Source organism: Apus apus, chromosome 3, assembly GCF_020740795.1.
Source record: "Apus apus isolate bApuApu2 chromosome 3, bApuApu2.pri.cur, whole genome shotgun sequence".
NCBI classification, from domain to species: Eukaryota; Metazoa; Chordata; class Aves; order Apodiformes; family Apodidae; genus Apus; species Apus apus.
This window is the reverse complement of record NC_067284.1, coordinates 23429330-23441467: the sequence shown is the minus strand read 5'-3', so window position 1 is coordinate 23441467 and position 12138 is coordinate 23429330. Positions and strand designations below refer to the sequence as shown.

At 37.2% G+C, this 12138-nt stretch overlaps 1 protein-coding gene across 1 annotated transcript in view; it reads right to left on the bottom strand.

Annotated features, from left to right (window-relative positions):
* Positions 1 to 10767, bottom strand: part of BMP5 (bone morphogenetic protein 5) — a 56105-nt gene extending 45338 nt beyond the window's left edge. Inside the window, exon 1 of the mRNA XM_051615641.1 lies at positions 9579 to 10767. Coding sequence (XP_051471601.1) covers positions 9579 to 10062 — 484 coding nt within the window. The 5' untranslated portion in view covers positions 10063 to 10767. The remainder of the gene's footprint in view (positions 1 to 9578) is intronic.
* Between the last annotated feature and the right edge of the window lie 1371 nt (positions 10768 to 12138).

The following is a 12138-nucleotide window of genomic DNA, read 5'->3' as shown; positions in this document are numbered from 1 at the left end:
TGTTTATTTGTTCTCAGTTTTGTTTTTCTGCAACTACAGAGGATAATTGTGGCTCTTTAATGAAACCTTAGATGTGCCCATAAATCATCAATGCACAGAAAATCTCATAGCGAATATTAGACAAGTCTCAAAAAGCTCATGGGAACTGGCAATTTCAGGGAAGCCTAAGGAACTCTGAAGTTTTGGAAAATCAGAGAGATCACTTGTGGCAACAGCAGCTTTTCTCTATTATATTATTAAATGTGAGCTTCAGTCCTTGCTGTAGTGTGGCCTCTCACTCCTTCCTTGATATCTTTGGAGAAAGATCTAAGCTGAGAATCAGAGGGAAGAAGCCCTTCTCAGAACAAAGGAAATTGTGTGAGTTTATTCTCAGAAGTATCAAGGATCCTAAATGGAAAAGAAACGGTTTAAGGATCCAATTTTGCAATCATCTGGGCAAGGCACAGCTCTTACTGACCCAACTAAGAGATTACTCAGCACCTCATACCACTGAATTCTGCTGCTATTTTAGTCTTCAGCTCTTTGGAGCAGATCCATAAACTCTCCTCCTTATTTCAAAATGTTACAACAGGATGTAATTAAGTACAATTAACAAGGAGGTCAAACGGTCATCTGATAAACACTGGCCCAAACAGGCAGCTTGAAAGGTCAGGGCTGCTAAAGCCACATAGTATTGATGGGAAAGAATATTATGATTTAAGGGGGAAAAAATCCCATAGACAAAAACTGAAGAGATTTACATGCTTTCTATATTACACACACAAACCCATGCACACAGACTGATGTGCATGTACACATGCCTCAGAGAGCCACAAGTCTGTATTCTGAGAATAAGAGCTAGACTAACCACACATTGTCTCTTCCTTGCACCAGATCTCAAATCTCAGTTTTACTGCTTTGATTCCAATGTTTCTTTTTCTTTTTCATTGTTTGTAAAACTGCCTGTTTTAAGAACGGTAAATAGATTTGTTGCCCATTCAGAAGGGAACCTTTTTAGCCCTTTCTAAATTAATGCTTCAGGAGGAAACACAAGATGCTGCAAGGCTCTTAGGAGCAAGGTATTATACAGAGCACACGGCCACAAGAAAGAAGCTATTCTACTACTCTTCAGTGTCAAAGAATGAGAGTGCACAGAAGTAGAAATGAACACAGAATATTTGCCCATCCTAATTTTATGGGTTGGAAAACAGAGGCACACTGTTTTCATTTTCTATCTGAGGCTCTTCAGGTTTTTCCTATTTGCCTGCTCAGGCATTTCACTCTGACTTTGAGGTTTAGGCTTGGCTGGGGCCGGGACAGACTCACTGCAAAACACTTGCACACATTTCTCGTGAGGCAGCAAGGTAACCTGGTCAGGAGTAGCAGATTAACCTCCTGGATCCCTAACACGTTGTGACTTGTAGTTATGGACAGATACCCCAGATGAGGTAGCCTTGGGAACAACCTTCCCAAAGCTATGTTCCTGCTCGATCTCAGCCATCATAAATCACCACAAAGACTACAGCTGTCATGGGGCTATAAGCTGGGCTTGCTGTTGCTCCAATGGTTTTATCAACCACATTACTGTCCACTTTTTTGATTTCTCAGCTCATGTTTTTGCAAACCTTACCAATAGAATCCTATGACTCCAGGCATCAGGTGCTATCAGGTGCCATCTGCTTGCTACTCCAAAACCAGACTCACAAATCATTCAATGTCCATACTTCTATGCTCAAATTGTTATTCATTACTTTGGTCATGGGTACAGCTTTTCCAGATAATATAAATATAGCTTTATTAATTCAACTGCAGTCAAATACATTAGTATTAGAGCAACAACAATAATTGGATTTGATAGACACTGTCTAAAAAGAGATAGAACCACAGAATCATTGATGTTGGAAAACACCTTTAGGTTCTCAGGGGTTCCAAATATATAATATTTCTAAGTCAGATACAGATAAACTAACAGAAATTTAAGCTATTCAAATTCCTATCTCCATCTGATTCTCCTCCAAAGAGAGAGTTAGGTGGAATTTTGCTTGCACAAAGCCACTGGTTGTCAGCTATGGATATGTATCATGTACCATCACTAGCTGTCCTGATTAGTTTTCTAGGCTGTGACTCATTAGTAATGGTTGACTCAGTTTGCCCTGAATTACAGTGGGAAAAAGTAAAGCCACATTCTGGCAAGGTACCACACAGTTTTATAATAGTGTTTTTTATAATAAACAGTCACCTTTTGGAGCATGTCTCAATAATAGTGGGAATTTTCTGAGTGGAAAGCTAAATTGTAAAGCCCCTCCTTTTCCTCTTGTTTTCAATAATTTCTTGTATAGAATTCAGAGCAAAATACAAACCATCTCCTACTTGGTGTACCCCACCCACAAACTTAAATAATGTAGTTGTCAGGGTTGACAAGTTCTGCCTGCTGTAGCATTGCTGTGTTTTATAGGAAATTTTAACCAGGGGTGTTATTTTAAGAGATGAGCAAATGGGGAAACCCCATAGCCTAACCAATAAAGTATGAACTTTAGGTGCAATGGAGCACTCATAAATATGACTCAGAACAAGGGAATTCATTGTTTCTCCCGACCCCTTTTAGCTGCTCCTCTGATCTCAACCTCTCTGTGTGCGTCATGGCAGTCCTCATCCTTTAACTTGCGGTTTTTAAAAGCTAGCTTCTAGGTTATTTATGGCTGCAAATGTTAGTAGCCTGTCTGCATACTCCCTGCACACATATACTGAAGGGTGGGGGGAGCTGCATTTTCTTTGGAAGGACTAAAATTTTGCTCAGGGAGCCAAGTGGCTGCAGAGGTTGAGATACTCACTCTGCCATGAGGGATTGAGAAAACTACTCCCTTTACCTGCAAGGCTCACTAGAAGAAACTTATACCTGGACTAATTTTATCTTTCATTTTCACATTATCTATGTCTATTGCATTGTCCCTCACTTTCTCTTGGGTTTGCCCTTTCTTTGTCTGTATGCACCTTCTTCTCCCTACCGTGATGATCTTCCCTCCACTTTTGTAACTCTGTCATCCTGGGAAATGCTCCCTGTGCACAACATCATACTCCATGTGAAGCACAGAGGAGTGGGACTAAGTCTTTCAGTAATACCAGTTCTTACAGAGGCTGTTTCTCTGTTGTGAACCTTTCCCATGCCCAGCAGATCTGCAACCAGACCCACACATTGGCTGTTGCTTATTGAGAAGAGGAGAGCTGTCCTCCTTGTAAGACTTGGTCGGTGCTTTGCCATTTTCCCCTCATGCCTCCTCTCATTCCGTCTGTCTCCATCTTCTGTTCTGTTGCCTAGTCTCACAGCTTCTTGGCCTTTAATCCCTTCTGCAGCCAAATGCCACTGACATAAAATTAAAGTTCAGTGACCCTGCCTAGACAGGGGGGTTAGAGACAAGGGAAAGAACAAGTAGGAGAGGATGGGGAAAAGTGTGGGAAATAATTATGAAGTCTGGTAGCAGCTAGAGCTCTCCTGAAGCCCTGGGGTGTCTTTCTTTAGCTGGAGGCTGCAATTGGCACTTCATAAACTGTTCATTCTCAGCTATGTGGAAACACCAGACAGCACCTAGAATGATCAGACTGTAATCAATCAATTTTCTGCAAAATTCTATTAGGTTGTGGGCCTATGAAAGTAAGCTGAAAGGAACCACCGTGGCTACAAAGAGAAGGAAAAGAAGCTGCCCATGTTGTAATTACCTCCATAACTCAGGCAGTAAGTAGGCAGGTAGCCATGGTAAAATTCTTTGCATAATTTAACATTCAGAGAAAACAACAACAGGAGCAGTAAGTGTGGGAGATCATGTACTTGCCAAAGGTGTCCTGTTATTTAAGAAAATAATCCGGGGTTTAGGAAGAGAACCAAGAAGCTCTCCATCCACTCCATAGCAGACAGATTCCTCCCCTAATATCCTCTGCACAGAGGCATCTCCACAAACCTCCCTCTTTCTCTTTCATGGCTAGCCAGAGTCACTCTGACATTGTGTTTTCCTGGGAAAATATGTACTGTACAATACATACAATCCCCACAACCCCACCCAAAGTCTGTGTTTAGTCTGGAAAGGAGCACTTTCTAAAGAAGAAGCGGAACTGGGTCAGCCATTCTTCCCAATGGGAAAAATATGAATAATAATATATATATTTATATATCCATACATATATATAGCTTTTCACCATGCACATCTAACCATCTGCTAAACCAGTTTCTCTTCAGTTATCTGCAATTTCTTTAAAATCTGTCAGCAAGGAAAGTCAGACAGTTTTATACCCCAGTTAATGGAGAGCTTGACATTTTTTTGGCTGGGTAGATACAATTATTTACTTGGATTAAAAGTGTTAACTTTGGCAAAAAAAATAATTGACAGTTATAAAAACATTATTTTGCTAGATGATATTTATGGATCACACACAAACCTATTTTGAGGTAGCACTATATAGTTCATAAGGTTCATGTAACATGAGAGATTTCAAAGGAAATATAAAATATTTCAATATAAAACAACAATTGTAGTGTAATTCCAAAAAGGAATATTGAGAATATTACTTTCTTAATATAAAAAAGAAACCCTAACAATCTATTTTGCAAAAAGCTGTCTTAATAATTAATTTGATCTAATACCTGATAGCGCACCTAGGTCACCACTAAGTAGTTTTGCTCACTGACTAAGTGCTGAAAATTTTCTTAAGGGAAAAAAATCTAAGGATTTCACAATACCAATTTCAAGATGTCTACTTTGGGTGAAGATTAAATGAAACCTCCTTGATCTAATTTGCCTTAAGTTTTATGTAAAAAAGTGGGAAATGCCATCTTACTGACATTAGGTTGCCATTAAAAAAAAATAAATCACTGTTTTGTCAGTATTGATCCAATTCCACAAATAAAGACATGGGGTCTATTTGTTATTTAACAAGCTTTATCTTTGTAATAGCGTCCCTCTGTCCAAGGCAAGATAATAGCACTATTTCTGTCAGTTTAGTTAAGCCTGTGTCAATATTTTCATTAGAAGCCTGCATTTTAAGGACTAAAACTGTACTACAACCAAGGAAATTCATGTAACGTTAAAATTAAGAGAGCAACATCCAGTAGAAAAGGAAGAAAGAAAGAGTGCTCATTCTTACACTGTGAGGAGAGAAGTTAATGATCCTGAGGCCTATTTGCGTGTATCCTTCAAACCCAGCTTCCCTTCCACATCTCCTGGCATTTTATAACTTAGCACTCCATATCCCTCACTGGTGATATGTTAGCTGTGAGTAAAAGGTTGTAGAAACTGAATTAGTTTAATTTAAGAAACTAGCTACTATATACTCTATAGGTCTGACTGCAATTAGTAATCCTTTCTTTTTCATGTGTTAGAAAAATGTACTTGTACAGGTATTTGGTGTGGGTTAATATACTGTAGGTTTCTCAGAGTAGTTGTATAAAAGTTCTTCTCTGCCATGTTAGCATTGTCCATTTAGCACAATGAGCTGTAAATCTCGTGACTTTGTGTATTTGTTTAGTGATTTGGATTTTAAAGAATGTGATCTTCAAGACAGCGTACTAACTCGGAGTAGAGAAGCTGGAGAACTGCGAGCAGTGCTTCAACCCGGCAAAATATCCTTTGATTTCAGCCTCTGATTTAAGAACTGATCACAGTGCGTGTGGGTTGGGTTTTATTTCAACTAAGATTGTGGAATCATATTGTGTGTAAAGAAAAGGTGTCTTTCTGGGGTGTATCGGTAGCTTTAAAAATCTCCATAATAACATATCCTTCTTTAAACTAGTATGTGTAGGCCGAGTCACAACTTTTATGATTATCTTCACATTTGAGTTTTCAAAATTAATTTAAAACAATACGGAAGAAAACATAACAAAAACACAAAAGTTGTATATATTTATCCCCTATCTTACAGAGAGTTAATAAAAATTCATATGAAAATATGGAAAAAGAAAAGAGAGTTGCTTAATAAAGGCAGCAATCTGTTTAGAGAAAAATTCACAGATGTATTGTAAACAAAAGAAAACACAGGCCATTTGAATTGCATGAGAAGAAACACTTAAGTACAGTGGATTTAATGATCACTTTGATGCTAATGGAAAATTCAGTCCTTGAAATGTTTAAATGTATTTTATGAAAGTGCTGCTGTTTCTCCAAGCCTCAGTCATGTACATATTTTTTTATTCAGTATCCCTCTTTTTGTGAGATGTGAAGAGTGGAAACACTAGCATTTATCTTAACCAAGTTCTTCCCTAAATAAATTTTGAGTGAGCAGAAAAGTGAGTAGGACTATATGAGTATTATTTGCCTGTGCTCTGAGGAGCAGGGTATCCTATATATGTCATTTTGGGAGATGGGCCAAAAAGAACTCCAAACAGTCCGTGCTTTGCAGCAATATAATAAACACAACAGGATAAAAAAAAAAAACAAACACCCAGTGGGGAAAACAAAGTCCTGAACTTGTGGGTGATATAATCAGATCTTTGAAAACGCCAATGTATTTAGTGGAGGATTTATTCTTTGACTGCTGGACCAACCCCAGTTAACTCTTCTGTTACACTCATCAATATTTATGGAGAGCTGCCAACACACACAGTCTTATACAGAATACAGGACAAGACATAGTCTCTGTCTTCTCATAGCTTTCAAGAAAGAGATGGAAATTCTGGTATAAATTCCAGTACAAAGAGCAGGTGTTTACAATTTTTATGTCAGCAGAAGAAAACGCAGTCTTGTTTTTCTCCCTGGTTGCTTGACAGAATTATAATTGCAGTTCCCTTGATGATTTTTTTTAAAGTAGTTTTTGAAAGTGAGGTATTTGCAATTCTGACAGTTCGATTTTTATCAAAATTAGCATAAAAGTTTCAAATTTTGTTATTTAACATAAAATTATTTGTCCTGGTCTATATTTTTTTTTTTTTTTTTGCTTTTAAATCTTATCCAACCTTTACAATCGTATGCCTAATAATTCCTGTCCAACATCTTAGGTACATATTTCTTAAATTATTATAACTGGATACAACTGTATACATAAGTTTCAGTTTAAAATATCATGATGATTAATAAAGCTTTATAATTACACCTTATGTAATTAATGGTGTGCAAGTATGAACATGGTGAATACTGTTTCCAGAGCGGATTAATTTGATACAAGTTGACTGAGGTTTCAAATCTAAAACCAGTTGAGTTATTGCTGTGCTGCATCAGCATCTATTGATTTTAAGGGATAGTGTTAGCATTCACTTATCACTGCATGTTTTTCCCCATTGTACATTAAAAGAGCTTGCCCTCATCTGTCATGATTTTATACGACATAAATCACATGAAAAGGTTACTTGTTTCCATGATTTATTTCATTTTTATGTTAATTATACTGAAACATAGGATTGTTTAATAAAAATGTTGAAGCTAATCTATATTGGTCATCAGTATTTCTTACACTTGTTGCATGGTGGAATGTGTGATAAACCACAATCTCCAAAATGCATGGAAGGGCATTTAAACTGAATTAGGATTTAATTGTGCAGAGAGCTGAGACACATTTTAGTTTTACAGAGGCCAAACAAAACCTGGTATTTACAAAGTGCTTTTTTTATAAGTTAATGGTGTCTATTAATCATAATCACTGTAAAAGTAAAACATCTCATCTCCAGTTTTCACATTTTAGAAACATAAGATATGCTTTAGCTTCTCAATTACTTTCTTAAGGCAACATTAAATTCCCAACAAAATGAGACAAATATTAGAAACTTCCCTACTTCAAGGTAGAACACTCGGTGGAAACCTGCGTTCTTACAGAGGGGGTTTTTGTCTGGGAAAGTGCAGCAGGATCAGGTTAGGAAATATCTGACAATGACCCGTCAAAGACTTGTACTCATATACTGCAACAAATCTTCTTGAAATCAAAGACATTTCATTAAATCAAAGGCTATGTCTCCTGTAAATAGTTTTCATAGCCATTGGTGAAATGTTCTGCAACATATTTACTAAGGGTATTTCTCAGAACACACGAGGAAAACTTTTGCAGGATCAGGGCTTCTACAAATCCTTAGGAGATCAGAGCATTGCCTACTTTCCTTTATAACATCACCATTTCAAATTAAGCTGACTCCAGACACTGGGTAAATTGAGGCATACAATGGAAACTTCAAAGTAATACTCAGATAAAACATAACCCTTTCTTAAGGATGAGGAACACATTTTCAAAAAACAGATACTTCATTTTTCTAGTTTGCTATTTCAGGAGCAAGAGAGACAAGTAAATGTATTTAGACTTGCAGACATGTATTACTCTTAAGGAAAAAGATCTCCGAACTGAACACCTCCTGATCTACCAAATAATTAATGAAAAGTAATTTTATTATTATGCCAACCAAACTCTAGGGTGTCATTTTACTAGAAATTCAAGTTGTTGAGGAGTTTAGCATTTTGAAACATTTTTAATCTTGCAGCAATATTAACGACCTGGTAGACGTAAAAGGTGCAGAATGTGAGTGATAATCTAAAGGTATTTCAGAACATGTGCCGTTGTCGAAAAAGTTTCCACAGAAAGCATTGTCCTGGAAAGCTAGAGTTCATTACATTTTGTACCAGCTTATTAAGAAACTTCAAGTTTTCAAATAAATCTCTTGTTATTCAGATCAAAAGAGAAAGAGGTTTTTTTAGTTGGCTTTATAAGTCCTGCAGCATTTTAAATGCTTATAAAAATAGTAAATACATTTCATGAATTATTTGCAGCTTTCTAACGAGATTTAAGTTGCCTTCTATGAAAAAAATCTGTAACTGCTTTTCAGCAACAACATAACTGGTAAGCATGTTTATTACACTCAGAAGTCAATATAATTTCGTTTTTATCAATTTTTTGTCTGAATTGATATCATTTTCAAAAGCATTCTTTGCTGGCATGTTTCTTGTGTTTAATACTTTACTTGTTATTTAATGTATTTATGACACAGAAAATAACCATTGAGAACTCTGAGCATCATGGCAGTATAATAAAACACAGCCTGTGGTTATTAAACAGAAATAACAAAGAAACAGCAACAGATTATTTAAAATCCAGCCATCCAGCTGAACAGATAATAAAAACTCTGACTTTTACTAGTAGAAAAAAAAACAACAACTAAACAACCAAAGATATTTTTTTTTCGGAAATGGTTTAACTTTTCCCCATTTCATAACATTCTAGGCTTTCAAATATTAACAGCTGATGCTTGTTCATGTCTGAGCTTTAAGCAAAACAGTGAGGGAAATAACTGAGCAGTAGGCATACGTGTTTGATCTTTTGAGATTTAAAAAAAAAAATAGCGTTAGTTGGCCTAAGGCTAGAATTTTCATTGCATCAATGAAAGAAAGAAAACAGAAGCCAACAGAGGGAAGTTATAGAAACTGACTTTATATAAACAGTGAGAAAAATCTTTTTCCATGGCCACCTACAACGTAGCTACTTTACCATCAGTAAGACTTTTCTTTTACCAGTGGCACAGTAGCCCGGGCCCAATCCTGCCAGTTTAGGACAGGTTACGGTCCAGCCAAGAGGTTTGCCCCTCACAAGATCAGGCTAGCAGTTTGTCAAAGAGAGCAGAAATAAATTTTTTTTCCACGTACCTAAATTGACAAAGCTCATGACCATGTCAGCATCATTCAGAAAGTTGGTGTCGTGCAGGCTGGCTAAGGGAGGATTCTGTGTGGCCAGGGGGGTCATGCGAGATAATTGTATTCTCCGCGAATATCCATTTGGAGAGGCAGGGTATCCTTTCCGTATCCCTCTGCTCTCCCCTGCCATGGATCCCTTGAGCGAATACTCCAGCTCCTCAGTATCCTCTTCATTTGTCATGGCATTATACAGGTCCAGCATGAAGAGGGGTGCAGAAGCAGCCTGCTTTCCTGGTGAAAATGGTCTGGGTCTGTGAGGTAAACCCAGGATAGAGAGAATCTCTCTCTGAATCTCCCTTCTCTCATGGTTCCGCAGCCTCCTGTAAATAAAACTCGAATGGACATGATTGTCTCCTAAACCTCGCTGTGCGTGACCCACCAGAACCCAGCAATTCCAGAGCAAGCCCACAAAAGCTTTAAGCGCAGTTAGGTTCATCTTTGAAAAGAAAAAGAACAAGGAAAAAAAAATAATTAAAAAAATAAAAATCTTTTCTCCTACTTGTTCTGAGTTCCTATGAGGTCTGCTTTCCCAGTGGCTGAAAAACAAAATTTACCTATTCTTCATGTCAGTGTCATCTCTAAACGTAACATCTTTGGCGATTTCTCTCCCCCCACCCTGTTTAAATATTGTGGAATGTGTCAGGTTGCAGTTATTTCTAAGAAAGCTGAAATTCAGACTTCCAGTTTTCCACTGTTGTTATCGTTTTTTCTGCATTTATGGAGCAGAAGACCAGTATTTTGCCAGCTGACCTAGGCATTCCTATATAAACCTTAGATAACCAGGTCTTTGGTGGGGAGCTGTATTAGCAAGAGCTGTTCTTCTGACACCTTGTAGTTCCCAGAGTTATCTTCCCTCGTTATTCTGAGTTCTTCGTACACCTTGCGCTCTTCCCAAGATAAAATCCTGAGTCACAGATTTGTCTTGATCTGTACCTTGCTGGTGTAACACATATTTGTCCAGCAGCCTGGTGATAACTTTAACATCTTTTGATTCGCTTGAGTGTGAAGTAATTCTAAAGCATGTACTAATCAAATTAATGTGTTGCCATGAATTTACTCGCAAAAAAAAACCTGTAAATCCAGTCAACCCTTTTCAGCTTCTGAACTGTTATTTCCAACTCTAGCAGGCACAAATATAACAGCTCTCTTCAAGAGAGATCTAAAGACTAATGTAAGCACAACCCTGCTGGGAAAGAAGAGGCTTCTCATTGTAATTTGAAACGGGTATAGCAAAAAAGTCCTTAACCCTTCTCTTGCCAGACAGAGCTCTAAACCTCTGTCCCCCAGTTTACAGTAATATACCTGATTTGGGTTATCGGCTGTTTTTTTCCTGACAGGCTGCAGAATCAGTTGTAAGATTAACAATTTTAGGATATGTAGATAGCTAAAGGCATGGCATAATGTGGAGGCTCTGGGGAGTCTCCTTGTGAGTCTCTGGTATAGTAAACTTGAATAGGAAACTCTCGTAACAGACTAAAATAGCATCTCATTAATTCCAGAAATGTTTATATTTTTTGTAAGTTTAGCAAACAAAGGTGACCTATTTAATAAACTCTGTAGGAAATTTTGTCAGTGAGGCTTGATTCACTATTTCTAAAAATGTCGGGAATGCAACCTGAATAAAACCAAATTTATTCAGCAAGTGAGATTTCAAGTTGTGCATAGCCAATGGTGCAATTATGGTTATAGTCACAACTTTCATAAACTGTAATTTGCAATGATAATTTATTCAAAGTACATTTTTACTCCTAAATCACTATACTACATTTCCCAATAAGTATCAAAAGCTAAGATTTAATCCTACAACTTATTATTATCTGGAGAATGAAAGAGCTTAGCTGAAAAAATAAGAAATATTAAATAGATTTTAAAACTGCTGCCCACAAAGTTAAAGTTCAGCTTAGAGTTGTATCACAGGCAGCAACTGATATTTTCCTCTCACTAACACAAAATCACAGAGTTAAATTTCATATTATTGGTGAACATTTTCCCCACTCCTATTATTTGCCTTCAGTCTTGAGGAGACTTTGCTGTGACGGAGGGGAGAAAAAAGCACAAAAAAGGTTAACACATGACGCTGAAGAAAAAAACAGGTATATAAAATACATCTCGTTGGGTTTTCCCATACATGACTAGCACCTATTCAGCAAATCACACAGTTCTTGAGTAAACTGGAGAGTGTGACAGCAAGTATAGTCACACTCTAAGAAGCCAGGAACAATTTATCTAGTATCTTAAGCAGAAGCTATTTTTTCCTCATATATTGTGAGTCCCAGTCTATACCTACAGTCTAGTCCAGCCATTATTAAAATAGAGCTGATTGTGTATCATAAATCAGCACACGTCATAGACAATGTTACTACCAAGGAAGGATTTATCTTATAGTAGACCTGCTGAATTAACACTAAAATTAATTACAAAGCTATTTAGCAAAAGTCCTGTTTCTAGGAGAAGAGCAGTCAGAATCAGACTCTGCTTACTCTTCTCGCTGAGGTTTTCCCTCAAAATCCAT